Here is a 14,313-nt window from a genome sequence, read left to right as displayed (position 1 = left end):
TCTTCCGGAAGATGACCTACTCGGTGCTTCGGGAGCAGTGGCAGTGCCACTAGGTGCAAGGCGTGTCCTATCTGACACACGGTGAGCATTACAGAAACACTCACACACTGCGTGGTGTCTGAAGAAGTAGCCCAGCATCATGGAAGGGACCACACCCACTCCAGGGACTTTCGTTGATGTGCCCAGCACAGTGGGAACTTAAAATACTGTCAGTGATAATGAGATCTGTATTTCAGAAATAGGTCTAAAGCAGAAATAAGTTATAGAAATGCCTTTATGAGGTGATAAAAAGGCACTTTACAAAGAACAATTTATTAAAGCTTACTATTTCTTTTTCTAACCTATCTCAGGTAAGAGAGCAGTAGCTGACACCACAGCACCTCATTCAACTGCAGCAGGAACCTCAGTGTTTGGATGGGTCGTTCTGCTGATTTTGTTCCACAAATTCCAGGGCACTTAATGGCAGTGCAGGCTGACCTTGAGTTTGCCCTGGGTTATCTTTAAGACTTAAAAATACGTGCTCTGAGACCACTCTACTCTGTTCAATACCAGTCCTTATCTACAGAAGGACCAGAACTACCATGAGTAAGGAAAACGTAAAAGAGGTTTTTAAAAAGCTCTCAGTGAGAGCAAAACATCACAAGGTGCACAGAGCACGTAATTTGTGCATCAGTATGGAGTTCTTCAAACTTTTACAATTAAAATCCACAGTACAAAACGTATTCTACCAAACGATACCATTAGTATGCGTATGCAATGATTTCTTTCCCTATTCGGTTCTGTTCTTTCCGTCTGTAAACAAAAATCACAGCTGGGACCCACTGGATCGACTAATCCATTAATGGATGTTCATCCATTAATAGACGAAAAACACTGGTTTACAATTCTTCACTCCATCTCTTTAAAATATACTTTTTATTTGGAAAAAAAAAAAAAAAGACTGTCACCAGATGTTCTCAGAACCCACTCTGGGCGGTCCATCCCTCTCCATCCACGCATGCGGGCACACACGCACCTCTGCCTTCACCCAACATCCAACTAAACACTGTGCCGGGAACTGAGACGCAAGGTGGTGAGAACCAGCTCTGTGCTCTCCAGAGGCTTATAGTCTGTTGGCACCTCTCAACAAAGAATCTGGGGTCACCTTGGGACCCTGGCAGTCCTGGACCCCAATCTGCAGAGTTAATGAGATAATGAATGTACGTAATGTACCCACCAGTGCCTGACGCACAGTGACAGCAAACGACATTGATCATACAGAAGGAAATGAACTTTCATTGATATATTCTGAACTGGAAGGCGGTATGATTTCAGTTTAACAGCAACACTGCCACCCATGCAGCTGTCCCTGAATGTCACCTGGCAGTAGAGGACTTCTCTGACCCTCGGTGCTGGTGCTGGAGGAACCCACCAGTGTTAGGATTCTGTTACCTTTCTTTGCTACAACTAACATGTCTAGGAGAGTGGGCAGGAAAAAGAGCGATACAACTGGATTGAGGATATTTATTTTTTTTGCTACTACTGATGTTCATTTAGTTGAGTCCTATTTGTGGTTTTTAATACTCTTAGGAATAAAAAACAGAATGAAAGATGAGATGAAAAGAGAGGACTTGTGTAAGTGTCCTCCTAAAGCTACCATTTCCTCTGCACCTATGTGTCAGACACTGTGCTGAGCACTCGATACTTGTTACTTCGTTTAATATTTCCATCAACGTTAGGAGGCAGACACCATGGTTACATTAACCCTGTTTTATAGATAATGAAACTGAAGTTCATCGAGGCCAGGATGAGCCTCCCGTGGCTGGGAAGCAGCCGGGCAGGATGTGACCCTGGTCTGCTGGCCACACCTGCCGTGCTTATCTGGCTGCAGGAAGCTGCATCTGCCCCCAGCAGGGCCAGTTCTACCATGAGCTCCCATGCGCTTGCGGCCCACGGTCCTGCCTGGAGGCAGGATAAAGGCCGCCTGGAGCTGGCTGCTCTTCGGCCAACTACTGTCACGCTCTCACCTACGATAGCTGCCCAAGAACCGCAACACAAGTGTTGTTTTTATCCCTTATTTATACTTTGGACATATTTACCACGACACCCATTAAAACTGACAGGAAAACGCCAATCCTCCGTTTTTAATTTAACTAGGTCATGATCTCCCCTGGAAAAACATGTCCCTAGCTACCTCAGACACAGTTTTGATTTTGACGCAGGATAGCAAAAAGCCAGGAAAATTCCTTGGCAAGTTGGAATGGGGAAACTGAGGCAGGTGGCTGATTCAAACGGGCCCCACCCAATGCCCTGACTCACCTGCCTCCTTCTCTCTTGCACGACCACTACCTTAATCATTCAACCCTCAGGACAATGGGGTTCTGATCAGCATCAAACAGTCTTACGAACGAAGCCTTGGGTCTGTTGACCACAGAGAGAGTTTTGGTCAAACTGGAGATACTACCTACATCTCAGTGGTGTTTCAGCTCCAAGCCCGGGAAGAGCGACAAAACCAGACTAAGCAACACCATGGCTAATGTCAGACCAGCTGCACTGACTAACGACCCCCGAACCTAGCACTGACCCATCAGTAGAGACCACAACCCTGAAAGGGCAGACCTGGAAAGCTGACGAATAGTCTATTGAGATCCTCCCGAGACCTCCCCTAAAAGTCCCACTTTCATAAAACCCTTAAAGCAAAGGACCCAGTGCCTGTTCTCTCCCGCACACCCCCCCGTTTCTTTCCTTGGGCACCTATCTTTGCTTCTCTCTGCCAAGCTCCCAGGGCCCTTCTTTTGCCTCTGTAACTTGTTTCCTGAGTCAGTACAGCCCAGCTGGCCCCCTTCTGTCTCTGTGACTTTCTTCCTAAAAGGCTAAATAAACTTCTCGCGCTTGAGTTCTTGGCTCTGAATTTTCTTTGCTGAACTCAAGAACCAAGGTCCAATATCACCATCAGCGATATCACTGATCAGCTTCACATCTGCTTAACCGTCCATTTGGAACAACAGGAATGTTCTGAGACAGAAGGAAGGAATGAGACCAATGACAAGGCAAAGGCACGCCAGTTCAAAATTTCTGCAACAGTCAGAAAGCCATTGGTGCACATCACTTACGAAGGGACAACAGCCATCATTCACGGGGGCACAATGACATGGAGGCATGAAGACACTTTACACGCACCACCTATTCTTCATAAGAATTCCCACTCAGTGCCTGGCTTTATTCTGATCTGAGAGGGGTCAAAACACCAGCTAAGAGAGGTTGTGCAAGTCGCTGAAGGTAACAGTGGCGGAATCGGGATGTGAACTCCATCCTCTTTCTACTGTCCTACACTCTCAAGAGGATGCCTGGCCAGCAACACAAAACCAAACGCCCTACGGTTGTGGCCTCAGCTCCACGTCGGGCCTCCATCTTAAAGAAACCGGTTACCTAACAAAATAGTCCTAGACATTTTTCACTCGAGAATAGTCATCTAATCATATAATGGCACAATTTTAATGGCTCTGATTGTAAAACTTGTGTATTTAAGTTATACATAAGTATTTTAGAATGTAAAAGCAATCAAAGTCCTTAGATCTATAATTTGGCGGCAGAGAAGAGAAACGTCTGTGTAGAACCGAGGCTACTGAAAGAAAAAAATGTACCACAAACCAAGAGAACAGCAGGTAAAATCTTCCCCACAATGAAGACATGGCCACCAGGCTGCGTCTGGAGGTAGCTCGCTGGACTAAAGACAGGTCTGGTTTATCAGAGAGGGCTATTCCCAGCTTGACTACTCACTGCACAATCTCAGAACTAAATCCTGTAGCTCTGTGTTTCATTAGGCCAACTGCAGAGGAAACAAACAAAAAATCAAAACCAGACAGCGAGCAAAAGTGCTCCTGTCTTCCACTTATCCCAAAAGCAGACTGCCTGCACAAAGGAGAGTGAGTGAAGAAGTATGAGCCGCAGCAGCTCTGAGCTGCCTCTGCGTCCCTGCCACAGCAGTGCCCACACGTACTGGCGCTGCGCTTTCCTCTCTGTCCCCAGAACAGACTGGGAACCAGCGGAGGGCAAGCATGCTTATCTCAGCTGTCACTACCTCCCAGCACTAGCAGTGCCTGGTGAGGAGAAGCAAGCAGCAACAGAGTCACAAGCAGCAACGGAGACAAGTATGCCAATCCCTAAAACTCCACCTCTCACAGATCGGAGGTAATGATACGGGCACACACGTAGACTAGTTGTATAAGACATTGTGCAGCACTAAACAGGAGGAGACGATAGACATGTCTGAAGTCAGGCAACTGCTATTCAGCCCTTCCTGGGTCACGGAGTCCAAATACAAAAGCTTTTGTGTTCGTTTAATGAAACCTATGCAACCAGGTTACTGGAGCAACCCTTATAACTACTCCACACAAAACTAGAGGAAACAAACAACAGGTGTTTCTTAGGATCTTTTCCTTTTAGTGAAGTACCAGTTTGCTCACCAATGTTAGGAAAGCCAGGCATCAGGTGGATGGGCCAACTTGACGAGGACAGGAAGAACGCCCACGTCCCAATCCTGTCTCTGCCACTGGATCATGCGTAATCTTGGGCCAGGTATTTTACATCTCTGCTCCCAGGTAATTTTAACAGAGGACCTACCTCAAAAGAGTGTTGGGAGAACTGAGCGAATTCATATGAGTAAAGCATTTAGAACAGTGTGGGGCACATAAAAATGTATGTGGGATGCAGGTGTTGGCTATGGTTTTTATTCTTTACTCATAAAATGAAGGAGCTGGATTAGATGCCTCCCAGTTCCAAGTCTGCGGGGCTCCTTAACAGTAAAGGGGCACCGGGCACATGCCCACACAAGAGTGTTACATAAATATGCTCTCATGATTATCAAAGACCTTCTGGAAAGTTAGCATCCATTCAACGACCTTACCAAGAAACCTAGCAGGGTGACACCCAAGTTGCAAAAGCAACGACAAACTCCCTACACGAAGAGGAACACTTTAGGAATGACGACGCATCTAAACCTCCTTTTCCACATAGAAGCTGAGAGTTACAAACCATGCTGCTGATGATAAAATTTTGAGCTTCTAAAGCCCCTTAAAGATCACCTGGTCCATGTCCCTCATTCTGCAGATGAGAATACTGAGCCAGGATGGGGATACGTGACTTGCTCAAATCACATGGTAAGTCAGGGTTAGAACCAGCATTAGGGCCCAGGTCTCCCGACTTGTCTGCCAGCACTCTTTCTACTTCCTCAGAGCTAAGCAAATCCAGTAAACCACTCAGAAACAGAGCCAGAAATTCAGGTGACTTATCGGTGAGAGCTCCATGGAAAATCAGTGCAACCTCTCTAACCTGGCTCCTCCACCACTGCATTCAACTAGGAAAGCAAAGCACTTCGCACCTCAGTTTCCACAACTTCAAAGCAAGCTCCTTCAAAGCATTATTGTTAGAAATTCCATCTTCGATCCCACACAATATGCATGACAATGGATGAAATGACTTCTACCAAGGGCTAGAGACCTCAAAGAGGACTTTAAAAGTCAATCAGACTAGCAGATATCGATTAGAAAAAACAAACAAGCAAAACAAAACCAAAATCATTGTTCACTTACACTTCATTACAAAGAAATGGGCACAAGGCAACTAAGCCCACAGCCCTTCTGATTACTTATTCGGACCTGAAGAGATGCAGCGTGGCTGTAGCTAAGCCCAAAGGATCATGCCAGGACTGCAAACCACTAAGAAGAAAACGGAAAGGAACCAAAAAGACAAGAGAAACTGGGAACGGAAACGAAGTTAATTTCATTCTTATTATCCAAGGGTTGAGACACCAGGGAATAAAGAGACTGATTTAAATGTCCCAGGGATGCAGAACCAGGAAAGTAGGTATGAAGCTGGGGAAATGTTAATGGAGGAGAAAAGTTCCCAGGGGAAAGGAGCACTGAACTATGAACTAATGTCATTCTGCACTCGTGTGCTACAGGTGCACACCGGCTTTCACCTGCAGAGCTCAAAGGACTTAACTTTCATCTTGAGGGCGCTAATGAAGCTCTGCGCGACAAATGGGGCCGGTATTGTTAATCTCTCCGCAAATGGGAAAACAGTGCCAACGGGAGGCCTGGTACCTCCGGGAGAGAAATCTAGGCTGTGCCGCCCATTCTGGCCCTCAGTCCGCCAGGTCCCATGACATCGGGAACAGCAGTAGTAATAATAACGAAGGTGACTCCTTTCTCAGGGACAATGCATCACGCATTGTCTGTAATAACTTTTTTACAGGTATTTGCATATTTCATTCTGAGACCTCTAAAGAGGCAGGTATGATTATTATCCCTATTTCACAGATGACAAAACTGAGGCACAGAAAGGTTAAGTAAGTTCTTTGTCCCCAGCACGCACGCAGCTAGTAAGTGGTGGAGCCCGAGCTTAGGCCGGGCAGCCTCAGTTTCAGCCTACTTTGGAAAGGGGTCAGGACACAAAGGCTCCGGCTGCGGGGGGCTAGCCCAAGTTCTCCAGCTCTGCCAGAGGAACGCCCCCTCCCGGGACATCCCGGGCTCTGGGCCGGGCCAGCCCCGTCCTCGTCCCAGAGGGGACCCCGAGCACTCCCTGCCTCCACCCAGGGCAAGTTGGAGGGGCCTCCTCGGCCTCAGCCCTCGGACGAGTGGGATCGGAGCAGCGGGAGGTACCTGCGGGCTGTCCTGCAACGCCTCCTCCAGCAGCAGCTTGTCCACGGCGGGCATGGTGCCGCGCGTTGGGGCTGAGGGCAGGATGCACGGACAGAGAACAGCACGCGCGGCCGCCGAGGCTATTCCTGGCTCTGGAGACCAAGAGGACGCTCCGTGCCCGTGACCGCCCGGCGCGCGCCCGCGTCTGGCCAGCGGCCGCCCCGCCCCCTCCCGCCCCAAGCCCCGCCCCCGGGAGCCCGATCAACAGGAAGTGTGGCAAGCGCACGGCCCGGCGCCGGAAGTGTGGCGGCCGCTGCGGCCGCGCCGCGCCTGGTGGGATTCCGTAGACCCCGCGGGACACCGACGGCTTCGGAACGCTCCGGGTGTTAACATCCGCGGTCGAGGGGGCAGGTTCGTGTGCCTGGCGAAGCACGTAAAGCCCAAGAAGGGGACCTCGAGGGCGGAAACAGAAGCTTTATCAGCGGGTGGCTACCCAGAAAACTTCTGAATCGGAGGAGCTAGGCGCGAACAGATTTTGCAGTCGTGACTCCTGCCACTTTTTTTTTTAGAGGAGAACGCGACACTCTACACCACTTTTTCTAGACAAATCTCAGCGCTCCAGAGATAACTCTGAGAACAGAGAGGTCATCTAGTTTTAAGAAAAACCGGATCACTAAATCGTCTGCGTTACTCATTTCGGAAACCACAGCAATTTGATTTGAGCGATACGATGAGGTCTCGCCCTCGTGGTTTACGTTGTGTCATTTTGGAAAAGTTCTTAATCAAGTTTTTAGAATTGGAAAGTTTAGGTATTCCAGTTTAGACTTCTCGTGTATAAATAGAATTTTTAAAAGGGGGCTCAGAGAGTGAAGTGATTTGGTCAAACAGTTAAGGAAAGCTAGAGGAAGAAGAGAAGGAAGGGAGATGGAGCCACGAGGGAAGGCTGGCAAACGGAACTTGACATTTTTTAATACCAAAGGCAAGGATTTCAGAGCTTCTTCTTTAGGAATCAGTAGGATTTGTCCAATAGGACACATGTCACCAAAATGACAAGCAGAATATGATGAAATGACACAAATTGTATATTCTACAGAAATACCTAGATATAGTAAGGTACAACCTGATTTGCAAACACCTTTGAAAGTCCGATCACTTGCTGCCCGGCCCCTTGAAAACTCCAAGACCATGATTTCCAGTGAGCTCTAGCCAGAACCAGCCTTTCCCCGGCCATTGTATGGCCTCCAAGGGGAAATCATCCAGCATCCTTCCCTGCTCCCCCCACCAATTCTTTCTTCTTGTGTAGATTAATAATGCTCACATCAGGTATCTTCCTCTTCCTGTATTTCCTGACAAGTACCATTCAGGTAAGTTTACCTCATGCACTCTCCCAACTCTCTCCAGACTGAAACCCTCTTTCAAAACGTCAAACTCAAAACTCTTCCTTCCCCCTTCCTGGCCCCAGAGATCGCACTGTCCTCTAAACCTCTAAACCTCTACTATCACCCTGACTGGCGTCCAACAGGTCTTACCCAGCAGCACTTTTTCTGTGTGTAGGTCTTACTCTTGGAGATAGTAAGCCTCCGGGGAGCACAGCGAGTCACATTCCTTTATTCTGAATACAGAGACACATGGTAGCAAATATGTAAGCGCAGTTTGTGACACACTCATCTATTCCAACTCTTCTGATTACTTAGGAGAAGTTTCCCCCAAACTCCCATCTTGCTTTGCTCCTACCCTTCCATCCAGTTAGAGACACAACAGTTATTAATCATCTACCAGGTAACCAATAGTGAGCCTGCTGATGATAACAATAGTATGATTCTCTCTCTCTCTCTCACACACACACACACACACACACACACACACACACACACACACAAATGGTAGGATTGTACCAAGGGAAAGAAATGCAGACATTTTAATTTGAAAATAGATATAAAAAGGACAATTCGGAACCTTGGAAAGGTCTCAGAAGTCCCCTTGAGAATCACACTTTTTATCTCCTAATTAAAGTTACTTTTCCTCAAACACCAGTGTTCAAAACTGTTTGGTGTTTTTACAGAATGCCATTACTTTTTTTTGTAGGTTTTGTTGCTACATTATGGGCTAAAGGGCCTTAGTGAGATTTCTTGACACTTAAATATCACTTACAACATCGTTTCTATGGGCAAATGCATCCCAAATTCAAAACAACTAAGTTACAAAAACCAATTCCCGGACTACAACACGTTTGCAAATGGTTAATTAATTTCATTCATTCATTCTTCCACTCATTCATTCATAAGTATAAACCGCTCAATGATAGGCATTGTGTCTCTTGTTTTACAGCCTTTAGTGTGACTCATTCAAATCCTGAAGCCAATTATCCTCCTCTTCAACACGTACTCTGTGAAAAACTATGTAAAAGGAATTTTATATAAGCATGATAATTTTTTTAAGTTTTATTAAAAAATATCTGTCTCTATGAAACTATTGTGAGGGTGGATTTCAAACATTCACCCAACTGCATCTGAAATTACTGGACAGCTGTGCGGGCGGTGACAGGAAGTGCACAGGTGGGCGACTTATTTATATATTTTCAGGTTTTTTTTTAAAGGTTTTACTTATTTATCTTTAGAGGGGAAGGGAAGGAGAGAGGGAGAGAAATATTAATGTATGGTTACCTCTTGTGCATCCCCTGCTGGGAACTGGCCTGCAACCCAGGCATGTGCCCTGACTGGGAATCGAACCATGATCCTTCAGTTCTCAGGCCTGTGCTCAATCCACTGAGCTACACTAGCCAGGACACAGGTGGGCACTTTAGAGCTGCCATATCCTCCGGGGAGAGAAAGGATGAAGCCTATGGAGCTGTAACCTTTTATCCACTGAAGACCAACAGGGGAAAGGACACAAGCTATTTCCATAGGCACCTGTGTGTCTTGTATTAACCAGGACTTTTCTGGTTGCAAATATCAGAAACCTAGCTGTGATCGGCTTAAGGAAAACATGAAAATTCTGTATTTCTTAGATTATTTGCATACTGATGAGAACGACCCTGTAGAGTGGTGGCGGCAGGGTGTAGAATCGAAGATACAGTGAAGTGACAAGTGGCAGGAGCACATTCCTTGAGCAGATAAGAGTAGGGCTCAAGTCACATGTGAAGGGGACAGGAGCAGGAACCGTGCATTCAGACCGATACATGCAACAGTAGGTTGGTAGATCAAATGGGGAAGGATGAAGGAGTTCTTTTTCTGATTGCTTTTATTTCCTCAGTAAAATAAGAAACGAGGTTATGGGCTCAAAGCCGTGAGGGTGAGCAGGTGTTAGAAGTTTGAGAAGAGAGGAAAGGGCGTGGTAAACTCATCTTGTGGCATGAGAAGATGAGTCATAAGTATTAATATCCCCATTTCACAGATGCTGAAACTGAGGCTCAAACAAATGACATGGCAGAGACGAGGTTCCAACGCCCAAGGCTGTGCCTGCTGCACCCCAGAGAGAAAAAAGAGGTCAGCTCAGTAGGAAGCCTAAGGCTGATAGACCTGAGGGCCTCTCACCCCTTGCCTCCCAGGCGCCTACACGGTGTCTGATCTATAGGACGTGCTTTTTAAATGGTTGTTGACTGTTCCTGTTTTCTCCACCTAAGACTCCTGTGACATCAGGCTGCTGCTTCACTAACTGTCATTTCATCTGCTTTGCCTCCCTACAGCTAATCCGTGGAAGCTAAGAGAGAAAACTGAAGACCTTCACAGAGGTCTGTAGTCCTTCAGGTCTGAGAGACCACCATGGGAAACAATAAAGAAGAGGAAGAGAAGGAAAGAGCTTTGTCACTTCTGACTATACATCTCTTGGTGGGGACTGGCCTGTGATTTTCCCTCAAGAGACAAATTTGATCACAACACCCTGCTGTTTAAAGCTCTTTGCTGATAACAGGAGCAAAATCAACAATAATAATGAACAGGCACTTACTGAGCTCTTTTATGTGCCAGGAACCATACCTGCATTATCTTTGGGTATTTTATCCAAAAACTCCTTGGTTGTTTGATGTCATTATCCCCATTATAAAGATGAGGAAAGTGAGGCCCAGGCAGGTTAAAGAACTGCTCAGAGTTAGCTCATTTCAGAGGTGGCGTTGCAACGCAGGCAGTCTGCCCTTGGAAGGCGTTCCTACCCAGCTCTTCAGGGGTCTTCTTCAGGGGCTCCCTGTTGCCTGCAGTGTCCCATCTGTATTCTTTAGCAGGGGCACAAGCCCCCACACAATCTGGCCCTGACTCACCATCTGCCATGACCCTTTGCACACCTGCCATCTGAAGGTCATTGAATCATTGAAAACATGCTGTTGGGTGTGCCTGTGTCTGTGAAGAGAGTGTTCCCCTCAGCCCCAAATGCCTTTCCCTCCCAAGCCACTTGACATACTCATCTTCTGGAGCTCGGCCAAACAGCACTTCTGTGGTCAGTGAAATTCAGTTCAGTGCATATTAATTAAGCATGTACTTTGTTCTGAACCCCAAGCGAGGCACTGAAAGTTTAATGATGTGAAAGAGACATGGGTTTCCTGCCTTCAAGGGAGCTTCTGATTATTAGAGAGATGAGCGTTCTGATCAGGGGTGTCCAGGCTGCAGGGAGCAGGTGGTAGAGGCCAAGGCTGACACTCCTGGAAATCAGGACAGGAGCACAGATGAGAAAAGTGGGCACCATCACTCAGTCTCCCTTGTAGCTGTTGCACGTCTTCACATTTGAAGACGTGGCATCTTCACGTCTCTGTCTGCTGCTGCTGCTAAGTCATTCTTGCAAGTAAGTATGTCAATATTAGTTTATATGTATAGTATGCTTTATAAATCTTTTGAGCAGTATCCAAGAAATACCAAGTTTGGGAAGAAAAATGTGTTCTTCATTAGCGATTTCCACATGAGATCCCGTGCCGTGAGCCTTGCTAGAAGAGATGCGTGTTACAGCTTCGGGGCAGCTGGAAAGTTGATCTTTCATCAGGCGCAGTGGGCTCTGCTGAAAACCAAGGCTTCCTCTCCCACACCGCCGTGGGGATGTGAAATGGCACCACGACTGTGGAGAGGAGATCAGCGGCTCCTCCAGATGTTCAACACAGAGTTATCACGTGACCCAGCAAGTCACTCTTTGTGTGTACCCAACAGAATTGAAAACATCTGTCCACACACAAACGTGTCCATGAATGTTCACAGTACCATTATTCCTAATAGCCAAAGAGTGGGGGGGGGAAGCAAATGTCCGTCAACTACAGATGGTTTAACAGAATTTGGTGTTATAGTATACCCATGCAGTGGAGTGTCATTATTGTTGGGCAATAAAAAGGAATGAAGTATTTGCACATGCTACAATGTGGATGAACCTTGAAACCAAAATGCTACATAACAAAACCCAGACTCAAAAGGCCACGTATTAGGTGACTCAACCTATGTGAAATGTCCAGAATAGGAGACTTTGCAGAGATAGGAAGGTGGTTAACAGGTGCCAGGAAGGCTGCAGGGAAGAGAGAATGGAGAGCCACTGCTAATGGGTGTGAGGTTTGGGTGTGGGGGGCGGGGAGGGGCAATGGAATGGTCTAGAATTAGGCAGTGATGATGGCTGTACAACCTTGTGAATCTACTAAAAAACCCATTTAATTATACACCTTAAAATGATGAATTTTACCATATGTGAATTATATCTCAAAAAGAATCGTTTTTAAAATGTGGGGTTCTGTTTTTGAGAGGGAAGAGGAGGAAATAACAATTTAGGGACAATAGCTTCTACCACAACTCCCCAGAATGAGTCAGAAGAGATTCCCCTCCAAATACATTGGGTGAATGGGAAAGAAGGAAAAGAAGGTTCTGTGCAGGAGAGAATGTGGCAATAAGCAGGGCGGCAGGCGAGAGGAGAGGTCACGGAGAGCTTTTCTCCAGATCTGAACCTGAGGCTCAGTGTGTTATCACCTCCTTGTAACTCTGTTGGGAAATAAGACGTGACTTTCCGTTTGAACTCATAAAACAAGACAAAGTTTAGAAAAACAAGGTTTCAGTGATCAGGTCAGTGACTTTAGACTTCCGCAAAATTAGCAACAAGGCCTTCTGGTGCCAGTGACTTTTAAACTGGGAGTGGCCAGCGCCTGGGAAATGCTCCGGAGAATTTGCTGTCAGGCCCTCATCGCTTTTGGTCATTAAGCAAAAAATGTGGAAGGTCAGCAGTATGAAGATCCCTGAATTTGAAGCCCTGAGTTTAAAGAACGAGGAACGTATTAGGAAGAAAGTGTGGCATCATAAAGAGATGAATGACTTTGGACTTAGACCCGCCTGCATTCGAGGCTTGGTGTGGTGGCTTGCTGGCCATGAGACTCTGGGCAGTTCTCTGCCCTTCCTGAGCCGCAGTTCACTTCTCCACGATACGGGAGTAATATCTGTCCCCAGCTGTTTCCATGGGCACCCAGCCACCTGTCCTGTACTAATCAGGGCTCTTTCAGACCAAAGTGACAGGGCCCTAACTCCAGGTGGCTTAAGAAAAGTATATGAGGCTGAAGAGGGTGGAGGGGAGTGAGGGGAGACTAGATGTCTTAGATCCTGTTTCCAGGGAGGGCGAAATGGAGCTCAGAGCTTCTTGGTCCAGGAACTCAACGGCAGGGGACAGGCTCGTTGTTCATCCTCTCTATGTTGGCTTCACTTTCAGACCTGAGTCTCAGGGTCACTCAGCTTTGTTGGGCAATTGCAGACTTACTTCTGGTGCTAAAGAGGAAACGGATACTTCCCAGCTTTCGTCTGAAAAATCAGAAGAAAGGGCTCTGATTATTCTGGCTGAGAAACCTACCTGTCCACTCGTTGCACCACTAGCTGTGGCCAGGTAGCAGGATGATCCCTAGCCTAGGTCCCAGCCACACCCCAGAGACCAGAGAAGGTGGGGTCTGTCACCAGACGGTGGAGTGAGTAGCACTGCGCAGACCCAGCGGAGAAGTCTGTCTACCCCACGTCCCAGACCAGCCTTCACCTTTGGCCCATCTCTCCTCCCTCGCCCACCCCACCCACCCTCTCTTCCTCCTGCTCCACACCTCGGGGGATGGCACAGCCAAAGGCTGAAGCCAGGACTCTGGGAGTCAGGCTATATTCCTCCCTCTTGCTCACCTCCCGTGTGGAATGAGTCACCAGCCCTAGGAGTCTGCCACCAACCCCTTGTACACCTGTCCCTTTCTCCCGTCCCCTGGCCCCCCTCTCACGTCGGCCTCATCGACCTCTCTCCTGGCTGTACCACAGTCCGCTGAGAGCTGTTCTTCCAAAATTGTTTTCTTGTCACGTGTCTTCCCTGCTCAAGGTTTTCTGACGGCTCCTCATCAGTGTCAGCTGCATCAATTCTGGGACCTGGTGCACAATGTTTAAGAAGCAGGGGGAAATGCCATTAAATGTACTAAAATATGAAAGTGTGAAGCCTTTTCCTTTCCTTCTGTTTTTAGTAGTCTCTCTCTCTCTAGCTCTCTCTCTTAATGTGTCATGGTGTCTTTACTTGCCATTTAATGTAAAGAAAAATTCAAATTATGAATGATTAGCACAAACTTTATCGTTCATCTTTATATTGTGCAATGCCAGTTGTACATGCAAATAGAAGAGCCTTGAACTCATATGTGGATTCACTGAAATGATACAATTTGTATTTTGTAGCCTATTGCACAAAACTGACCCAACCGTTTTATCTCACTTCTTCGTATGCACACATATTATCA

General features: G+C 47.0%; 1 protein-coding gene and 1 long non-coding RNA gene across 2 annotated transcripts in view; one reads left to right on the top strand and one right to left on the bottom strand.

Annotated features, from left to right (window-relative positions):
- The window catches only part of APPL2 (adaptor protein, phosphotyrosine interacting with PH domain and leucine zipper 2), a 39,599-nt gene extending 32,788 nt beyond the window's left edge, over positions 1-6,811 (bottom strand). The window contains exon 1 of the mRNA XM_037160348.2: positions 6,642-6,811. Coding sequence (XP_037016243.2) covers positions 6,642-6,695 — 54 coding nt within the window. The 5' untranslated portion in view covers positions 6,696-6,811. The remainder of the gene's footprint in view (positions 1-6,641) is intronic.
- A 117-nt stretch (positions 6,812-6,928) lies between these two features.
- On the top strand, positions 6,929-12,086 carry LOC119060607 (uncharacterized). Its single transcript, XR_005084611.2, has 3 exons — positions 6,929-7,984; positions 10,014-10,105; positions 10,306-12,086. It is a non-coding gene; the product is annotated as an uncharacterized LOC119060607 (long non-coding RNA).
- The last annotated feature ends 2,227 nt before the right edge of the window (positions 12,087-14,313 follow it).

The sequence above is a fragment of the Artibeus jamaicensis genome, unplaced genomic scaffold, assembly GCF_021234435.1.
Source record: "Artibeus jamaicensis isolate MK-2021 breed Jamaican fruit bat unplaced genomic scaffold, CSHL_Jam_final contig_233, whole genome shotgun sequence".
Lineage (NCBI taxonomy): Eukaryota > Metazoa > Chordata > Mammalia > Chiroptera > Phyllostomidae > Artibeus > Artibeus jamaicensis.
Note: the sequence above shows the minus strand (reverse complement) of the source record. Positions and strands in the feature narration are given on the sequence as shown.